The following is a 21,494-nucleotide window of genomic DNA, read 5'->3' on the forward strand; positions in this document are numbered from 1 at the left end:
GGGGCTGCAACGGATCTGATAAAAACTGATCCAGATTTGAACACTGTCCTGACGTCAGGACGGTGGCACTACGGCTATTGGGCCAACTCCACCAATCAGGAGGAGACACCCACGGTCATTGCCGTTCGAAAGCGCTGGAGACGCTGTAGTACATATGCCAGGCCAGTAGATGGTGCTGTTCTGCCCTTACACAAACAGCTAAAAAATGTCAAATTGAGCAAAATGAGGCATGGCTAAAATGCATGATCTGTTTGGTATTTTGAAAAAAAAGAAGTATAAATATGCCTTATATAGGTATGGTCCTACACTATATTATTCAAATATAGCATGATAGGTCCACTTTAAATACTTTTTGTGATCCATGTCTTTCAGCACTTTACAATTATAGCAACTGAAACGGGTTGAGTCAAACAAATCTAGGTTCGAACTAACATTTAAACTACAGTGTTACAACCCGGCTCCTGGGCTGCAACAAAAAGCTGGGAGGCGAGACGAGGGGTATGAATATAATAATCGTTTATTCATAATAAACAAACAAGTAAATGGAACCAGCAACAGATCCCCGAGGCTGGCACGGAGAGAGTGCCCAGAGGAGTGAGAGAGCGACGTATCCGACTTGGCTCCCCTTTTAGGCTTCCAGCAAGTGCAGCTCAACTGACAGGTGCAGCTCATTAGGCACTGGAACCTGCAAACACCCACAAACACACACAAACAGATGGCACCCCACGTGGTGTGGAGGGGTCGTCACAATAGTTTAACATGGATGTGGATGCACCTGAATCCCCCTAAAGTAGGCTTTTAAATTACCACATGTTCTGGATTTATTGGTGCACACTGCACATTTAAATGGAGAAACCCCTCCGTCCAATCACTGCATCCTCCCATAACAGTTAACTTGACGATCCTCATGCCTCCGTGTGAGCCTGGACAAAGTACAAAGAACTGTCAGCAGGACACAAAGTGGCTCTTCTGCAGAAGTGTGGAGGAAACAGACAGTTCCTTCAGAGGGATGTGTGGATGTTGCTCCTGTTGATTTAACCTCATAATGATATATACCTGCATGCTTTAAAGACGTTAAGATGACCTCACTGGAGCTATACAGCAAGGTAAGACTAGCTTAAATGTTTGTTTTTTCAAAACCTCTGAAGGGTTTACCAAAAGAGTACTGGTTATGATATATAAAACATTACTAGGTATGTATGTATTCATAAGACATATCTCGTATGTGTGTGTTAATCTTTGCCATTCATGTATTTTATAGAATATGTTTCAGTGCCCAAATGAAAGCCTTTCCTGATTTGTGTCAACAATTAATAGGTTTTATGTTAAAACGTGTTTTAATCTTTCTATGTGTAAACTCATAAGAGTAGGAAATTGTAATATGTTGATTTAACCTTTATTTGTAAAATGGGAAGAATAATAAGCAAATTACATATGTTGGAAGTAGGTAATGGGTAATCCAATTTAGAGTAGGATGACCAGTGTTAATTTTTAACATCGTTTAGGAGCCTTTTATGCTGATGGCTGACAAATGTCTGGGTGGGGCCAGGAAATTCATGTATCCTAAGCGTGTCAGAATAGAAAATAAAAAGCTGTAAAAAATCTCTCGTTTCTGGACTCCAAAAATGGTCTATAAAATGCAAAGAGTGTCAAACCTGCAGAATCTCTTCCCTTCTTTATTTAAATGTTTAAAAAAAAATGGTGTGTCTGTTACATTTTTTAAATCTAATGTGTTCCCTTGTTAGGGAGCAAGGGTGTGGGTTCCTGACCCGGATGCTGTTTGGGTGTCAGCTCTGCTCCTCAAGGACTACAGCCCCGGAGATAATAACCTGCTGCTACAGCTCTCTGATGGGGAGGTGAGACATGCTGTATCTTGATATTATCCACAATTTAATGTGAAGGCTCATGATCCTTATAAAAAATATGCTACACTCCAGTGCCTTCTATATTTTCATGAAACACTTTACATTTCCCATTCAAATAATTTCTATCTTCCTGTTGGAGGAGCCCGCGACCTAAGATTTTCATTGACATATCTACACTGCAGCTAAGTACAAATGACAATAAAAGCCTTGAATCTTGAATCCTTCTCCATTGGAAGGAGGCCCATTTCCCTTTGGCGTCCCCCTCTGATCTCCCCCCGCCGGGGAACCCTGACATACTGGAGGGGGAGAACAACCTGACGGCTCTCAGCTTCCTCCATGAACCTGCTGTCCTGCACAACCTGCGGGTTCGATTCCTGGACTACAACAGCATCTACACGTACTGTGGTGAGCTCTGAATGTGCAAATGCAGACTGCAGAGAGAGGGAATAGGAGCTACATAAGGGATGATTGCTCTACTTATAGTGGCCAACATTAGTCACAGCAGGTGTTTGAGATGTGTGCAACATGCAGCTCCTGTGTGCTTCTGTCTGCAAGATAACAGCTCATAGTGATCGATATATTACTGTAGGTCAAAGGTTGAGGAGGGAACTCCCTTGCTGCTACTGTTTTAAGATGCAATTACTTTTTTAGATGATGCAAAGTTTTCTTAAAGTCACCTTGCCCATTTAAATAAAATCAATTTCTTTTTTTTACTTTACTTCAAACGTTTGTAGTTTTTGAGATAACAACTTATGTTAGGGTTAGTTTAGTTGACAAAGGCATTTCATTGCGTCTGCTTGGTTCGATTAAGACTAAAACTGTGGGTTTTTGAAACAGTATCTTTTCTTATTTGTATTTTCGGTTGCACTGGGAATGCTTAAGTTAGTACGTGTACAATTAAAACATGTGTACTCTATAATACTGAGACTTATATAAGTGCTTTTTCTATACAAATAAAAACACCATAAAGCTATTACAAAAACAGTATTTCTATTTTTTTTGTCATTATTAGCCTATCAATATCCAGAGTATCTTACTGATGTGACTTTCCTGTCGCTCCAGGTATCGTGTTAGTGGCCATTAATCCCTATGACCAGCTGCCCATATATGGAGAGGAGGTGATCGATGCTTACAGCGGGCAGGACATGGCCGACATGGAGCCTCACATCTTTTCTGTGGCCGAGGAAGCCTACCGCACCATGATCAGGTCAGAGGTCATGTGACAACAACCAGAAACATTTCAACCATTATACAGTACAACCTACTTTAATTGCTTACACTGTACTGTAACAACCACAGTGATGGTCTCAGCATAACTTTATGGGATGTGGTATTCATGGTATCTGTGTGTACAGGGAGGATAAAAACCAGTCGATCATCATCAGTGGAGAGTCTGGCTCGGGGAAAACAGTCTCAGCCAAATTCACCATGCGATACTTTGCTGTGGTCGGAGGAGCGGCCCAGCAGACCAGCGTGGAGGAGAGGGTTCTGGCCTCCAACCCAATCATGGAGGTGATGGACCATTAAACACATTTAGCGCTTTCAAAAATAGTTTTTACCTGTCATTGATGTTTATTTTGCAAAACACATGCTTTTACCTACAGTCTATTGGGAATGCTAAAACCACTCGCAATGACAACAGTAGTCGTTTTGGGAAGTACATCGAGATCGGCTTTGGCAGAAAAGGAGACATCATCGGGGCGAACATGAGGACGTATCTCCTGGAAAAGTCTAGGGTTGTCTTCCAAGTAAGCAAGCTTTATTGCATTTGAATAATTTCCCATTTATTCTGAGGTTTAATGTAACTCATTTATGGATTATGCATATGTTAATGAACATTTCTGTCTTATGTGCATGTAAGGCATCAGCAGAGAGGAACTACCACATCTTCTACCAGCTGTGTGCCTCCAGAGAGTTGCCTGAAATTAGATCCTTTAAACTGGGTGAGACTTCACAGGCATCCCCATCATTTATTTTTCTTATAAAATGTTACCATGTCTACACCTTTTCCATTCACTGAGTTCTGTATCTGTTGTATATAACACTGTCCATGTTGCATGCAGCCTGACTGTGCTCTGTGTTTTTCCTCCAGATGCACCTGAGAATTTCCGCTACACCAGCCAGGGAGGAGAGATGCAGATTCCTGGCACTGATGACCTGTTGGACCTGGAGCGCACTCGCAACGCTTTCACCATCCTGGGTAGAGTACGCTTACTCTCAGACACCATACATAATTAAATATTGCATTCTATTTCAATGTAAATTACTGCTTTATTTTATTGCTATCTTACTATATTTGTATTACTGTGTTCATTTTTACATTTTTGTTTTTTATTTTATGTATGCACCACGACACCTAGTCAAATTCCTCGTACGTGTGAACCTACCTGGTAATAAACCAGTTTCTGATTCTCATTCTGATAAACACAGTCATGTTTCCATCAATTTAGAAGACATTACATTGACGTATATTCATGTCCACACTAATCTAACCATAACTATAAACACTACTGGTAGGATCCTTACTCTAACTTGTCCATTGTCCCCATAATTAAGTCAAGTCCCCACAACTTGGCTGTGGAAACAGATGTATGTCCCCACAAGATTATAAAATACAAGCTTTCTACACACACAAACATGTACACAATGCATCCACCTGTTCAGACTCAGGTGACATTAATGTGATTAAATCATGTTGTCAATTAATGAAGATAATGCAAGATTATTGGTGTATTTGTTCATCATGCAGGTGTGCAGCCTGACCAGCAGATGGAGCTCTTCAGGATCCTGGCAGCTGTTCTGCACCTCGGAAATGTCAACATCCAGGCCAGTGGGAGAAATTCTGACCGGAGTTATATTGATGTAAGAAATACATTAATCTCTCCTCTCACTTGCAGTAATCTAGATCTTCTATATATTATCCCTCAGCTATCATTCAACTTCCTTTATCAGTGCATCTACTGTAAGGCAAGACACGTTTATTTATACAGTGCATTTCTAAACAGTGTTTTTAAAAAGCATTAAGATTGAAAAAAAGTGAAACAGAAACTCATTACAGAATGACATTTTAGTACATTTAAAAACACACACAAAAAAACACACAAATTAAAACAAGCTAAAAATATAATGAGAATATAAAACAATTAAAGTTACAGTGCAGTGAAATATATGAATAGTGATTTGATATACCAGAATGCAGCGGCAAAAATGTAAGCCTTCAACCTGAATTAAAATGATAAGAAACTAAGATAAGATAGTATATGAAAGATAAGATAAGAAAAACTTGTGCAAACTTGAGTGGAAATGTATTTTGGGGCCAATGTGCTACACAGCTGCATTCAACTTAAAGTGCACCTATCATGCTATTTTTAGGCAATAGCATAGGTCTCTTTATATATAAATAAAAACATGTCTATGAAGTGTTTTGCTCTAAATACCAAACAGATCACCCATTCTAGCCATGCCTCATATCCCTCTATTTCACTTCCTGTTTCAAAAGTGCTGATTTTGGGTATAAAGCTTTAAAAAAAAAAAGAATTGATAAAAAAAAAAAGGAGGGGGCTGAGCTCATGCGGGACCCGGCAGCTACTGTCTAAACAAAATACTGCCGTGATGAAACTCCATATCATGGATTATTTCTGAAACAGTATGGAGCTCAAAGGCTTTCTCTCTTGCCGGTTATACCACAAGGTGAGTTCCTTTTTATTTCCTGCTTCTTCACACACATGCTCTCCAGTACAGGTTAGGTCTGAGTGTTAGCGATGCTAGTGTAAACACCGACCATATTACGTCCAAAACAGTCGGGCATAGCAACTTTCTGATAGTGCCGTAGGTCCACATTTCCGATATTACGTCATATCGGACGCAAATCTGGATCAGCTCCGTTGTACCCCCGGTTTTAGAGATTTGGGTACGGAGGAAAAGAGAGAGGGTTTTATTTCATGATGCTGCGTGAGTTCCCTGACTCACCGGGGACACATATTGATGTATAGACATACAAAAGACATACAAAAGTGAATTTTGCATGATAGGTCCCCTTTAAACAAATCCCAGCCAAAGGTACATTAATAAATTACAAACAAAGACAATTCAAACACACAAGAAGAAGAAATACAAAACATTGCACATGCTTTGTGAGACAATACAACAAATACATTGTCTATATAGTCTTTCTGATTATTTTGTTTCTTCTCAGGCAGACGACCGCCCCCTGGCAGTCTTCTCTAAGCTGCTGGGAGTGGACGGACCTCAGACGGCCCACTGGCTGTGTCACCGCAGGCTGGCTGTGGGGGGGGAGATGCTGGTGAAGCCGGTGTCCGGTCAGCAGGCCTTAGAAGCCAGAGATGCCCTCTCCAAACACATCTATGGTCAGCTGTTCACATGGACTGTCCAGAGGCTCAACTCCGCCCTGCACAGCCAGAAGGGACAAACCAAGTCCTTTATAGGGGTGCTTGACATCTATGGGTGAGGGATGAGCTCTGTGACACTGGATATGTATAATGTGTGTGGACTTATTACACAAAAACCCTTACATGTAGTGCTATTTGTGAATGTAGATGGTTTTGGTGCCGAATTGTCTTGTCGAGTAGATGCATTCATCCTTCTGCTAGGTAGAGTTGGGTAGAAAGAAAATAGTTGCAGCATGAAAAAGCACCGCATCATGATTTCTGGAAAGAGACATTGCTTTTGAGTTTTTCAAATTGTTTGTAGCTTTGAGCACCAAAGGTCAACTGCCATTAAGTTCCACTATATTCAAGAGAGGATATCTCCAACACTCTGCAACTCACAGCAAAACAATCTAAATGGATAAATAACAATACATTAAAGAGGAAAACAATTGTGGTTTTGAGTTTAGACCATAGACTGTATAGGTTTAGACTGAACTGTCCTTTTATTTTTAACATTGTTGTTCATATCTTCAGGGTTTTATTACAAATCTAACTGATGATCTCTGTGCAGGTTTGAGACTTTTGACCGGAACAGTTTTGAGCAGTTCTGTATAAATTATGCCAATGAAAAACTGCAACAGCAGTTCAACAGGGTAAGTCACTTTACAGGAAAACATGTCTTTCTCCCCCTATGTGTATTGGTGTTTACAGGTAGACTCATTATTCTTGAACATGCTAATAGCAAAATCATTCTTGTTAAACTCCTCAATCAGCCCAAAACAAGCACATACTGTCTTTCTGCGTGATGATCTGTGTTTCAAAGCAAAGCTAGCTTCACTGTGTTGACCATATTTATATCTTCAGGATCGTCTGCCTCCTTTAACTTTCTGTCGAGAGCCATTGCAATTTCTTTCACTTTGTCTCAATCTTTTTGAAGTTTTATATTTATATTGTGTGTTCGTCCGCAGCATGTGTTCCACTTGGAGCAGGAGGAATACATCCGGGAGGAGCTGGCCTGGAGCCGGATCGAGTTCAGTGACAATCAGCTGTGCATCAATCTGATCGAGGGGCAGCTGGGCCTGTTCGATCTGCTGGACGAGGAGTGCAGGGTCAGTGCTGCTGTCTCCCTCTCTCATCTGTCTTTTCCTATCTCCTTCACATTCGGCTCAATCTACACATTAAAATTAATATCTTTAACTGCACTGTAACTTTTATTCATGTATTTTTTCTTTTAATGTTTATTTTATTATCTTTGCTTTTTAATGACTGTTTTTAAATGCCATTTTCTTAATGTCTTTCATTTTTGTAAAGCACTTTGAATTGCCTTGTGTTGAAAGGTGCTATATAAATAAACTTGCCTTGCCTTGCAAGTGTTCATCTCACTGGCTTGAGTCAAAATAAATAAAATAAGAAAGCCTTTTTTTGTTTCACAGCATGGAAATGTTCAGTGTTACAACAGCGATGGGACAGTGCTGATTAAAGGCAACAATTAAATAAGAAAACATATGAAATAAAATAGTATTCCGTATGTTTTGCATATGAGCAGTGATAATCTGTTAATCTTTTGTCTCTGTGGTAATTGTCTGTGTTACTCACCAGATGCCCAAAGGTTCAGATGAAAGCTGGGTACGGAAGCTGTACGACCAACACCTGAGCAGCAAGCCCCACCCTCACTTCCAGAAACCCCGCATGTCCAACAGCGCCTTCGTCGTTCTGCACTTCGCTGACACGGTGAGTGATGAAGGTCAACACAGAGAAACTCTAGGAATACTGTTCATCTGTGGACTGTAGGATAGTTCCCCAATGAGAAGCCTCAATATGTGAAAAAGTCTCTTTTTCCAGTTTATGTTATTTCTAATGACAGTTTCCCTTTTTTCATCAGGTGCAATATGAATGTGATGGCTTCTTAGGAAAGAATCGAGACACAGTCTTTGAGGAGCTCATTAACATCCTCCGAGCAAGTCAGGTAGATATTTTCTATGTATTCTATTTAATTTAGTTTCTATGTGACTTTGTGATCACTGACTTTTCTCTGTGTGTGTTGTCATGTGTGTGTCAGTCCGAGCTGGTGGCCGAGTTGTTCCAGCAGCAGGGAAACGCTCCATCTGTGGCTAATGGAAGTGTTCGCTCAGGAAAAAGAGCCACCAGAGAACATAAACTGACAGTGGGTTTCCAGGTGAGCTGGTATGACTTTCATATTCTAATCACTTCATTTTTCATGCAGCAATTTGTCTGTAACGTTTTGTTTTGTTTTCATTGTGTTGGTGTCAGTTCCGACAGTCCCTAGAGATGCTAATGGACACTCTGAACAGCACCACTCCTCACTATGTCCGCTGTATTAAACCCAACGATCTCAAAGAACCATTTATGTATGTCTTTGTTCTCCACAAAATTGCACATTTATGCAATTTGAATTTGTGTTTTTTCTGACACTGATGTGTGCACACAGCAGCATGACATCCTTTTTTTGTTCCATTGCTTTTTCTTAGGTTTGACCCTAGAAGGACGGTCCAGCAGCTGAGAGCCTGTGGGGTGCTGGAGACAATTCGTATCAGTGCTGCAGGTTTTCCATCCAGGTACTGAATATTTCCTAGACATCAAATCATATACTCTGCAAATTGATGCAAAGAAAATCATATTGGAGAGGATATTAGGAGTTGCCATTCTCCTCTAACTCTTTATTGATGAAAGAAACGCATGGAACAGAGTTGAGTTTTTCTTAAACACATTAATCTTACAGGAATTTACTAGGGATTTCTGTAACTACAGCAATTTGTGGTAACTAGACCATTAACGTCAAGTTCTTTTTTTATTAGAATTATTACTACCTTTTAAGCAGCATTTGTTTTAGTTTTTTGCTATATGTTCTCACAATTTACTTTGAATGTTTTAGAGACATAAAACATGCTTGAGATACATGAAAATTATTTATTGACTTCCAGTATTTTTTTATTAAGCTAATAGGGGGCGTGTGGTGCAGTGGGTTGTGTGTTGGTTTTCGGATCAGGTCACAGGTTCAAACCCCACTGCAGTCAGCATGTCGTTGTGTCCCTGGGCAAGACACTTCACCTCAAATTGCTCCTGTGGGGATTGCCCACAGTATTGAGTATGCAAGTCGCTTTGGATAAAAGCGTCTAACAAGTGACATGTAATGTAATAGTATACATAGTGTAAATAGTGTGATTTTGTTGCTCATCTTTAAACAATAAAACCATCTCTCAAATCTCAAATGTACAAGTTTCATCAAACGCACCAACATGAAATAAAAAATACTGAAAGCATATTAGTATAAATAATCAGTACTGTAATATGTCTCTTTATATATATATTTTTTTTAAATGTTCACTTCAGTGACATAACTACAGTAAAAATAATGTCAAGTTAATAAAGATTGGACCAAAAGAAAAAGAGGCCTACTATCCTTCCTATAAGTATAAAGCTGTTTTCTTTAAAGGTCACCTATTATGCAAAATCCACTTTTTCATGTCTTTTATACATCAGCATGTGTCCCCTCTGTGGAACGAGATTCTGAAAGTCTCAGGAAAAAAGATTCTCTCTCTTTTTGTCCTGATCCATTTATATAAAAACCTGTCTGAAAATGAGCTGATCAGATTTTGGCCACTTTATGATGTCATGACGTTTTTTTGGCTTGTGTTAGCCAATCACCAACCAGGGTAACCCCCCCCCCCCCCCCCCCCACCCCCCCACCTTATCACCTGAATCCCCTCCTAGAGCACCATTGAGTTATTTTTAACCAAATATCTCTTAGAGGGGCGTGGCTCCTTATTTTCATCTAAAGTATCAGACACAGAATCAGCACTTTTGAAACAGGGCTGAAACAGAGGGGATTATGGGATGCTACAATGATCTGTTTGGTGTTTGGAGCCAAACACTTCAGAGACATGTTTTGTATTTATCTGAGACCTATAATATATTGATGAAAAACAGTATAATAGGTGACCTTTGAGATTTCCATCCCAACTCTTTATCTCCAGGTGGACGTACGAGGAGTTCTTCTGCAGGTACCGCCTCCTGCTTCACGGTCCCCTGACCCAGGATCAGGCTCAGGCCTCCTGCAGACTCACCCTGCCTCAGCTCATCCCGGACCCGGACCAGTACTGCTTCGGGAAGACCAAAGTGTTTTTCCGGGCCGGTCAGGTGGCTCTCCTGGAGAGGCTGAGAGCTGAGAAGCTGCGTGTCGCCGCGGTGATCATCCAGAGCCGGGTCAGAGGATGGCTCGCCCGGGTCAGATTCACCCGGATCAGCTGGGCGACCGTCACCATCCAGAGATACTGCAGAGGAGCTCTAGCCAGGCGGTGAGGAGAGGACATTAAAATGTTTCTTTATCAAAGTAAACCTCACTTTTTATTTTTTAAGTGACAGATCTTTAGGGACAAATGTTGTTTAACCTCACAATATACTTTCTATTACCTTTCAGTGATAAAAAATGATTATTTTTCTGTATTTTTATAAACATTTACTATAAAGGGTTGGTTAAAGATCTTTGCGATGATAATAGTTTTATGTTTCAAACTATTTCAGGTGAGCTACAATGTATTTTACACTGCACAATATTCTGCTAAATAACCATAAAAATAGTGCTAGTTTTGTTATTTTCTTAATTTTTTGTTCATTTTGTAAATCCTCAAAAAAGAAATTGCCAGATAAATACTTAATTGTCCCATTCATCCTCCTGGCTGCAGACTGGCCCTGACTATGCGCTACACTAAGGCTGCTCTAGTGATCCAGAAGACATACCGCATGGTGGCCGTCAGGCAGCTGTTCCTCATGATCCGACAGGCCACCATCACCATCCAGGCCTTCAGCAGAGGAACCATGGCCCGCCGCAGATACAGACAGGTCAGCACATTACAGCCTTAATCATTACTACACTAACACTTACTGCTCGAGTAGATCTTTAAAAAGCAACCTCCACCCGCGTATTTCAAATGTTTTTTCGTCAGCACTTCTTTAAACGTTTGATTATGTTCTGTTTACGATAGAAGTCAAATGTAGTTACACAGTTAAAATATAATTAATAGTAGAAATACTTTCGTCTTAAAATCCTCCATTACATTTCAAAATCAAAAATTCTAAATGTTGCTTGAGTCAATGTTTAGAAGTACTATCAGCTAAATGTACCTAAAGTATTAGAAGTAAACGTACTCAGTATGCACAATAGCTCTTTTCAAAGTATTATCTTATTATAGGATAGCATATTATTCTGCTTTTATCATTAACAAATACATGTAATAGCATTTACATTTTCTAGTTTGTCAATGTTGACCCAAATGTTGACCCAAATGTAAGGTCTTATTGGTACATAATCTTTAGTACAGTGGTACTGTACTAAACGTATAATATTAAAACAAAATCTGGTGTTTTATTTGTATAGCCACTAATAGGAAAACTACTTTATAAGTAGCTTCTAATTATTATTGTTGAATTAACGTAGCTGAGTAAAAAATATGAATTTTGTAGAATAGACAGAATGACAAAATAGAACAAAAAAGAAGTGCTCAAGTTATGTACAAGCATGACACTTTAGTACCTAATTACATTACTTTACTAATGTACTTAATTTCATTCCACCCCTGAGTATACATATATAACCTCCGTTAAAAGTCTAAACTCTTTCCTCCTCAGGTGTTGGTGGAGCGTGCTGCTGTGCTGCTCCAGGCGAGGGTGCGTGGGTGGATGGCAAGGCGGGCGTACAGGCGGGTTCGTGCGGCGGTGGTGTTCATGCAGTGCTGCGCGCGCCGCAGGGCTGCCAGGAGAGAGCTGATGAAACTGAAGACAGAGGCCCGATCCGTGGAGAAGTTCAGAGAGCTCAACAAGGGCATGGAGGTCAAACTGATGCAGCTGCAGCTCAGAGCAGACCAGGAGGTGCGTGAAGGGAGTTTGGTCCTGTGTTGTGATCCTTGTAAACTCAAACTCAAATATCTCTAGTATAAGCATAAGGGTTGAGAGGAATTTCTGTATGTTTTACCGAGGGGAAGGGGAGGTTTGAAATGCTGGCCATGTGGGGTTTTATTGTCCAAAATGGTTGACTCAAAGTTGTGCTGTCCTGTCTCTCTCCAACTGTCTATAAGGCTCGTAGATACATTATGTGCGTGCAAGGATCCCAAGTGGTTCAGACCAACAAACGTCCTTGTTGATAGACATTTATTTGTACACTTGTTTCTGATTTGGTTGTCTCTCAAGTAGTCATTGTATTTCATATTCAAAGTTGAGTTTGTTTTTGTCCAGGCCAGGGAGGCTGCAGCTTTGAGAGAGACGCTGCACGCCGAGCGAGAGGCCGGCAGCGCTGAGCTGGAGGCTCTGAAAGTGACGGTACAGAAACTGGAGAGCCAGAAACAAGAGAAACCTCCACCCTGCCCTGTCATCAGCGAGAAGGAGGTGGAGGAAAGGAGGAGAGCTGAGGAGAAAGCTGCACAGGACATCCTGCAACTCACACAAGTAGGCCTACTGAACAAAGACTTTCTTCACATAGTATTTTACCCTGTGCTGGTGGTTGTGTTCTCATTGCATGTAAAGAATAAACATTGTCTTTTCCCTGACCATGTTTACAATCTTAATTGATAGAAATGTTAATTAGTTATTCTCAATCTCCCATATTCCTTAAGGAGTTGCAAGCCCTGCAGAGAGAAAAGGACGGTTTCTGCAAAGAGAAAGAGGATCTCTCTGCTCGCTTGTTTGAACAAGAACAAGCACAAGAAGGTAGTTCTTCTCTCTTTGCAGCATGACACATACTGCATACTTCAAAGGTGAACCCTGGGTGTTTTTCCTCTCTCTGTGTTTCTCTCTGTGCAGAGTGTGTGCAGCAGGCTGTGTCTCAGGCGAGTGCATCTCTGAGGGCGGAGCTGGATGAGGAGAGGAGGAAGTACCAGGGTCTCCTGAGAGACTTCACCAGACTGGAGCAGAGATACGACAACCTCAGGGAGATGAGTCTGCTCACCGAGGTTCATAACTACACCTACAGACACGGTTAAATACTCGTACAGAAATACTATTTTGGTCTAAAACTCCCTCTTGGTTGCTTTGGGTATTTTCTCTCTTCTCAACAGGGCACCAAAGTCCACAGAAGGACGGACTCCACTCAGAGTCTGAGTTTAGAACTTCCCTCTCCCTCCACCGCCCCGCTGTCACCCTTCTCATCCTTCTCATCATGCTTTCCCTCCCCAGAGGAGGTCCGCAGGGTCAGCGTGACTTCTCCCACCCTGGAGTGGAGAGAGTCAGTGTGGAGCTTCCAAACACCAATGGTGAGAGAGTGTAGGAGTTGGAAGAGAAATATCACAAAACTTGCCTAAAGTTTGGTAGAAAAAACATTTTATGAGCATTATTAAACAGAAACATATTTTCTACCCACAAAAATTGAAAAAGAAACCCCAAAAAGCAACTCAAAATATAAATAAACATCATACTTGGTAACGCTGAATCTAGGCCTGCCTGCTTTTGAACTTGCAACATTATTTCATCAGATCAGACAGTAATGTTCCACACTGTGTTTGCATTGACAGGATCAGCTGATGGTGAGCATGGACATGGCCAAAGACCCGGCTGTGAAGATGAAAGGAGAGGACCTGGCACACGCTTATGATGCTGTTCGAGTGGCCAACAAGTCAGTCTGTTACCTGTGTATCAACTTGCTTCTCCTCAAATTCTATGCTGTAATTTATATATGATGTGACTCAGGAGTTAGAGTGATTGTCCACGAGTCAGAGGGTCGGTGGTTTGATCCCTGGCTCCTGCATTCAATGTTTCAAAGTGTCCATAAGCAAATCACTAAGCCACAAATGAATGTCAACGGTGTGTGAATGTTATGAACGTTTTGGAAGAAGATACTTTGGTAATCCTTTGTACATTTCAAAGCCTCTGCTGCTGTATGAATGTGCATGATTAAGTCAAGGCTGACGTGTGTTGTAAAAGTGCTTTGAGTGGTCTAGTAAAGCTGTATATAGATGCAGTCCATTTACTGCATTTCACTGTATGAACTCTGGTATCCTGTTGTATCTCTCCCCTTGTCTCGCAGACTCCTGGAGAGCCAGCTGCGCAGTCAGAGCCATCAGAGGGAGGAGGAGCTGGAGGCTCTGAGGGGCCAGATCAGTGCAGCTAGCTGTGGCTCTTCCTCTGCTGCAGGGCCACAGGTAGAAGAAGAAAAACACTTCTGCTAAAAAAAACGATATATACGTTTAGGAAAAAGGGTCATTGGCGTGTGGCGTGTGGCGCAGTGGATAGAGCCTTGGTGTTGGGATAAGGGGGTCACAGGTTCAAACCACACTGCAGTCAGAATGTCGTTGTGTCCCTGGGCAAGACACTTCACCCCAAATTGCCACAGTATTGAGTATGTAAGTCGCTTTGGATAAAAGCGTCTAACAAGTGACATGTATTGTAATGTAATGTAATGTCATTATGCTACCATCTTCCCAAAAGTCCCTTCCTACCACTTTCCTCACTCTTTGACTTAATCACATACTGTACAGTCTATAAAGTAAGAGCTAGTGGATTTTGGCTGCTTGTAATCCTGATGAAAAGTTCAAGCTTTTTCTACTGTTTCTACTAGGTCAGTGTGCTTTTAGAACATTAGATATATAGGCCAAACAATCCTAAATGCAAGTGTGTGTTTGTGTGTGAAGGAGCTGCAGGAAGTACTAGAGGCCAAAGAGCAGGAGTGTGTGAGACTGAGGAGAGAGCTGAAGGAGCTTAAAAACACAGTGTCGCTCAGACGACTCCTGACACAAGGTACGGTTTCATCAGGAGCTTAAATTCAGAGCTTTTGGTTTGCCATGCACGTTCAGATTTAATATGTTTGGTGGGTTTTCTTCATCACTGAAAGGGATTAATGAAATATAACGTTTAAAAATGTTTTTTTACATATGACTTCTCTTAATGCCTTTTTATGACATCATAGTATATAGCTTTATTTTGATCATTTATTGAATGATGTTGAAACATAGTTAAGAGCAGATGAGTAAACACTATTTATATCATTAGATCAAAAGTTCATATAAATAAAGGGCCTTCATGATACTGCCCTTTTTATCTCAAGAGGGTAATGCATGAACTTGAGTCCAACATTACATTATTTAAAGCTCCCATGTCATGCTTTTCCGGTTATTACCCGTCCCCTTGTGTGTTATGAAGGTTTTTATTCATGTAAACGGTGTGCAGAGTCAAAACCCTCAAAGTACACCCTGTAGCGAGTAAAACTCTAACACAGAAAATACCTCCCCAAAACGCCTCGTTGGAGATACGTCACTGGCCATTTGAGTTCCGGGTACGGCATGATGTCAAGCCGTACCCGGAACGAAATGGACCAATCCCGAAGAGCCGTTACGTTACGTCCGCGGAGCCGTTACGTTAAGCCCCCGCTGATTGGTCCAAATTGACCGATCCACGGACTTCCTCACACACACATCTGTGTGCAGGGAGCAGGCAGCTCTGCTGATTTCTCCTCCCTGGCTGCAGGCTGATAACAGACAGTTGGGATCGCGGCAAAATTCTCTCTGCAGACCCATTCTCTCTGCAGACCCATTCTCACAGCGTTTATCAACCTTTTTCTTACTCAATATCAAGCCACACTTATTGTTTTTACTTCGGATGTGAGTTTGTGTGTGCTCAGGATGAGTTTGGCTGTGTTTCGCTATGTATCCTAAACAAGGAAGCAACACCTCCACGGAGCTCAGCGCGATTCACAACGTCCCGACCAATCAGAGCACACTGTGCTCACAGGGAGGGTGGGGGCTGGAGCTTTTGGAGCTACAACGAGCCGTTAAAGGCAGATAGTGAAATTCAGTGAATACACGTAGTTTACAGAGATGCTGTATGAGAAACCAATGTGAGTTTGGAAAAATGCACAGTATAAATCTATTTTAGTATACCTCAACAATGGAATTATGATCAGTGGAAATGGCCATGACACCTCTCCTTTAATGTTCTCCCCTGTCTTTTTAGTTTTTGCTGGTGCTGTTGTTTAAGTTGTTTGTGTTGTGATGTTTTCCAGTTCTCCCGTCAGCGTTCACAGCAGAGACTTCCTCCTGTCCTTCCCAATCAAAGCCGGCAGTCACTGGTTTGCTGGAGTGCAGAAAGAAGGATGAAAACAAGCTCATTAAAAACCTCATCATAGGTGAGAGAGTAAACAACAAACATAAACAACTATATGTTTGAATACATAAGCTTTCCTGCTTTTACAAAGGGCTTTAATTATAAATGACTTCTTATAATCGTATAATATTGGTGAAAAATCCAATAGGGGGATGTTTTTGAAACTTTTTTATTTATGAAAATAAATTACAAACCATAATGTGCCTATAGACAATGAAGCAGTTGAAGTAACACTTATATAATAGAATAATCTACATTTTATTAAATCATTTGAGAGCTTGAACTCAATCACTAGTAATATCTTTTTATAATTTAATTATTCAAGAGTGCAATATTTTCTTCACTGGTATTTGTACTGCTTTTAACAATGTCCAACAAGCATCCATCCTTATTTTATTTGCACAGTTTAGGACTGCATCATAGTGAATCCTTGGAGGAATTATGCCGTTATCATTTGCTTATGTGAAATATACATCAACAACAGAAAAATGTGTATGAGGATAATGTGACACAGAATTACATTTTAACGTCCACTACTTGATCTGTAGCTGACACATCTGACCTTGTACACTCTCTGTCTGTGGAGCAGACGTCCGTGTGGACAGCGCCCTCTCTCTTCCTCCCGGCCTGCCTGCCAGCGTCCTCTTCCTCTGTGTCCGTCAGGCGGACTGCAGCGGGGATCAGACGCAGGCCCGCTCCCTCTGCAGCGCCGCTGTCACCGCCATGAAGGCTGCTCTGAAGGTAACCCCGTTCTGAGTCTGCTTGGTGCACCATATGGTGGAGGTTTAATGTGTAAGAGCGGAGCACATCATGCCACTTACAGAGAAGTATGGACAAACTGACTTTGAACCACTTTCAAGTCTTGTTGCAGATTTTTTGGACCAACTACCTGGCCCCTAAGGAAAAAGATAAATGCTCGATTTAACATATATTAGAGGAATTTCACCTTCAGTTTTATAAAATGATGCTCTCTTTTTCCTTTGCTATACTTTAAGAAGCCAGAGACAAGTTTCCACTGAGGTGTATAATAATGTAAATATAATCTAATACGAAATAAATCACAGCAAAGCCCATAGAGCTCTTACAGATATACCCAATAGCACTGAGTGTTATCATTTCATCACATTACTGTCAATCTCCATGTGACAATATAACCTTTTTTCATCCTGTCTGTCCCTGCAGAAACACAGTAAAGATGTAGACATGACAGCTCTGTGGCTGAAAAACGCCTGTCTGCTGCACGACCTGCTGCGCCAGCACTCCCCGAAACAGGTAGGATGAACATGTTTTTGCTATTCAATTCTCCTACCATATTTATGTTTATAAGATGACACACTAAAGCCAATTCTTAGTGTGTGTAAACTTGCCAGTAGATCAGATTCTGATTCATTGATTCCAAGTTACCTTGATGAATGTATGATTGCATTGATTACTTTTTCAGACCCTTGACTCGGACGACCTAGCTCCTCTGACCGTTGATCTGAGTGACTTGATCCGCGCCCTGAGTGACCTCTGCATCCAGGTCTATCAGCAGCTCCTCTCCATCACTGAAAAAGGCCTGCAGAACATCATCGGTACCACTATAATAAAGACAACACTGATGCTATGGGTCTCTACCCTCCACTTTCTCCTCTCATCTCCCCTCCTGCTGCCTCTTCCCTTTAGTCCCTGCTATGCTGGAGAGTGAGACCATCTCCGGTCTCTCTGGCTCCACGGTGAAGTTGGCAGCGTCCAGAAAGCGAGCCGGCTCTGACCCCCGACCTGTGGGAGGCGATGCTCCATCGATGGCGGCGGTGCTGAGGGAGCTGGGGGCGCTGCACACCGCCCTGTCCCATCAGGCTCTGCCCCCCTCTCAGATGGAGCAGGCCTTCCGCCAGCTCACCTACCTCATCTCCGCCTCCGCTCTCAACAGCCTGCTGCTGAGGAAAGACATGTGCTGCTGGAGCCGCGGCATGCAGATACGGTAGAGAAATACGCAGATTCAGTATATATACACATATCATATTATAGTATATGTTCATTAAGATATGCTATACTATAAATGTCTGAAAGAAAAGTTCCAAAAGGTTGATATGTCATAAAAGTGTCTTAATACAATGCCTTAAACACGCCATATAAGCAGTCACACTAAAAAAAAGTAATTACAGTATGTCATAAACATGTCAAAAAAAGTAATCTTATGTCATACAAGTATTGACATGACATTTGTGTAGCATGCATATATAACACTATTATAACTTGCCTTTTTGGACGTATTATAGTATAACATTTTTATGATTTCAATGACATACTATACTATGACTTTTTTATGGAATTGTATATGACCCTTTTTTATAATTTAATTTGTCCCGCTGTGCTTGTATCATTGTATTCACCCCATTGAGAGGATGTTATCTTAGTAAACATATTTAATAACTGTTTAATCAGCCTATTTGTTTGCTTTTGTCACTAAGCTATAATGTGAGTCTGCTGGAGGAGTGGCTGCGGAGCAAAGGGCTGCAGGCAGGGGGCGCTGTGGCCACACTGGAGCCCCTCATCCAGGCGGTTCAGCTGCTGCAGGCCGGGAAAAAGAGCGAGGCGGATGCAAAGGCCCTCGTTCAGACCTGCACTGCCCTGTCCAGCCAGCAGGTGGGTCTACATCTGTCTGTTTTTGGCCTAATAAGAGAAAAATGCAGTTAAAGTATAATATCTGTTTTATTTTACAGATTGTGAAGATCCTGACCCTCTACACGCCCCACGGTGACCTCGATGAAAGAGTCACACTGAATTTCATCCGTACTGTCCAGGTAATGTCTCAATCCTGCATGTTTTTAATAATTTAAATCAGTGTTTCTCATGTGAGTTGTCTCTTCCAGGGTCTCCTGAAAGGCTCCTCTGACGGCCAGCCTCCGCAGCTCCTCATGGATGTGAGACGAGTGTTTCCTGTCACATTTCCCTTCTCGCCTCCTGCCGCCCTCCACGCTGAGCAGTTAGTCATCCCAGACTCCCTCAAGATCTCCTTTCTACGCAGAGCCTAGAACAGCGTGCATGCCCTTGTCAATTAAAAATGTGGTAATTTTGTATCTAATTTGAACTTCCAACCTATTTAATGTAGTCCTTTGAAATGTAAATAACTTCCAGGAGGTGTTGTGAACCTAATTCCTGATTTTTGTATCGTGGCACTTACCTTGTTTAATTAATATGTTAATTATCAGTGGATTAGTGACTGAACTGCAGAAGGTCACAGGTTAATCATGTAAATCTTAGATAACTAAAACGGTATGAAGAGGTGTTGCTTAAACAATGTTGTAAAGATAAGGATAAAATTAGGCAATTATGTAGTCAGGATTAGCAAATGTGCAGATATATCTTGGTGCATTTTGAAAGAAATAGCAATGACATTAAGCCTTTTTTCATATTTTATTGGAAGCAGAAACACAACGAGACTGCAGTCCCAGTAACCCTAACCCCCAATAAGAACAACCAGAATAAAAAAAACGCAAAAAATTAGAAACATCTCGTGTATAAAAAAATTCTCATGCGAGTACTTTGTATCACTACACAGTAATACATATTTATATATTCACAAACATTTGAAAAATAGAAAACAATAATGAAATATCAAAATAAAAGGAGACAACGATTGGCAGTTTAACATCAAGTAGTTATGCGTGCTGGCACAATACATTTTTTTCTTTTTAGTGTCATTGTTCCTATCATGCACTTTTTCTGGAAGTACAGGACTGTCTGAGCAGCCGCCTGTCTGCGTGGCCGGGTCAGCTAGACAGGACAGATCATGCATGTCTGTCTGCGCTCTGTCTGTGTGCTTTTCTTTGTGCTTCTACATTTATACGCGTCCTTAACTTCTGTGTGCATACATGCCAATTCAACACCCCAACACGCAAACTGACCCTCTGAGGGAGGAGACTGAAATATCATTGTCAACAGCAATAAATAAAGATTCTTTTTTCGTGGCATTTCCAGCTATGTGACAGTTGTGTACCTGTTTTTTAAAGTTATTAAAAGACTGTGCAGAGGTCCTTTGTAAACCTTGTACTCACCGGAAAGGGACAACATGTTTAGATTTAGTTTACTTAAATAGGTAGATGGGTTATTTGACTTAAAGTTAGAAGCTAGCAGTTTGTTCATTTGGCTCTTAATCCAGCCAATCAAATCATCCAATTGGCTTGTTTTCCATCGCCAGTGTGTACATGGTCTTCATATATCTTTCATTAATAGCTACATATCCAAATTGGGCACCCACACACACACAACATCGTCAACTGCACCCAGAGCAAATATTCTACAAAAGAGCAGCAAACTTCACTTCACATAGTCTGACGTGTTTCGAGCTATTTACAACGCCCAACGACAATAATCGATCTCTCTGTTCCAGATTAATTTCCTCAGCGCTGAAAGGCTGTACAAACGAATCTCAGACTCTAATCGGCTCTACTACAGCTGCGATATTTGGCCCATTACAAGAGAGACAGCATGTACAACATATCAGACAAACACTTGCTGATATAATAAGAATAATCCACAATGTAAACATTATAAGACTGCTTCGAAAATTACTCATCTACATAGATTTTTATAGACTAGATGCATAGAGTTCAGTTCTTACACTTTGTTCAAAAGAGGGGTCCTGTTAAATTATTCATTTACGAACAAGTGCTTTGGGGGGGGGGGAACTTAAAAAAGAGGCAGAAATAGAAAAAACTAACACCCTGTAGATTTTCTTCTTTTTTAAACAGCCTGGATGCTTCTTTTTTTTCCTTCACGACAAACATACACATCTCGCATATATAAATAAACCAATCAATCTTTTAAAAAACGGGCATTCATGAAAATAGAATTAAGAGTCATGCTGGACAGTCAATTCAAACACTTAGTTTTAACATATCTCTAGGATGAATTGACGCCTCGATGTGTAATTCCTGTCATTTTAAAAGCAATTTCCGGACAATAAATGAAATTATCAGAGTATAGATGTGTTATTATGGGTGCAGTAAAGACCCTGTGCTTCTAGATTTCCACACTACATCTCTACTAAGCTGTAGGCCCCCTTTTAAATGTCAGATCCAGACCTGGTGTGCTCTGGATCTGCAGCCCTTTATCAGAGGTCTGGCTTCTAGGTATCAGGGTTATAGCACCT

The 21,494-nt window shown here is 41.1% G+C and overlaps 1 protein-coding gene across 1 annotated transcript; it reads left to right on the forward strand.

Moving 5' to 3' along the window:
- Window positions 1-822: 822 nt before the first annotated feature.
- Window positions 823-20,319, forward strand: si:dkey-110c1.10 (unconventional myosin-Vb). Its single transcript, XM_034146150.1, has 35 exons — window positions 823-1,106; window positions 1,746-1,856; window positions 2,102-2,270; window positions 2,928-3,072; window positions 3,221-3,377; window positions 3,470-3,613; window positions 3,727-3,808; window positions 3,958-4,065; window positions 4,615-4,727; window positions 6,061-6,329; window positions 6,825-6,906; window positions 7,222-7,362; window positions 7,853-7,984; window positions 8,136-8,219; window positions 8,313-8,429; window positions 8,525-8,622; window positions 8,743-8,829; window positions 10,249-10,569; window positions 10,957-11,113; window positions 11,900-12,139; window positions 12,503-12,712; window positions 12,880-12,973; window positions 13,067-13,215; window positions 13,321-13,515; window positions 13,774-13,874; window positions 14,286-14,400; window positions 14,890-14,995; window positions 16,257-16,379; window positions 16,947-17,098; window positions 17,540-17,629; window positions 17,799-17,931; window positions 18,023-18,320; window positions 18,811-18,985; window positions 19,063-19,143; window positions 19,213-20,319. Exons 1-35 carry the CDS (start codon window positions 1,080-1,082, stop codon window positions 19,372-19,374), a joined length of 4,968 nt encoding a protein of 1,655 aa, XP_034002041.1. The 5' UTR covers window positions 823-1,079; the 3' UTR covers window positions 19,375-20,319.
- Window positions 20,320-21,494: the final 1,175 nt, after the last annotated feature.

Source organism: Trematomus bernacchii, unplaced genomic scaffold, assembly GCF_902827165.1.
Source record: "Trematomus bernacchii unplaced genomic scaffold, fTreBer1.1, whole genome shotgun sequence".
Lineage (NCBI taxonomy): Eukaryota > Metazoa > Chordata > Actinopteri > Perciformes > Nototheniidae > Trematomus > Trematomus bernacchii.

What these genes read in the sequence shown, in the direction of transcription:
- si:dkey-110c1.10 (XM_034146150.1), top strand. Translation starts at nt 1,080, where the DNA reads ATGACCTCACTGGAGCTATACAGCAAG. An exon ending in GCCTACCGCACCATGATCAG is followed by an intron (nt 3,073 to 3,220) that starts GTCAGAGGTCAT and finishes CTGTGTGTACAG; the next exon opens with GGAGGATAAAAACCAGTCGA. An exon ending in CCTCTGCTGCAGGGCCACAG is followed by an intron (nt 14,401 to 14,889) that starts GTAGAAGAAGAA and finishes TTGTGTGTGAAG; the next exon opens with GAGCTGCAGGAAGTACTAGA.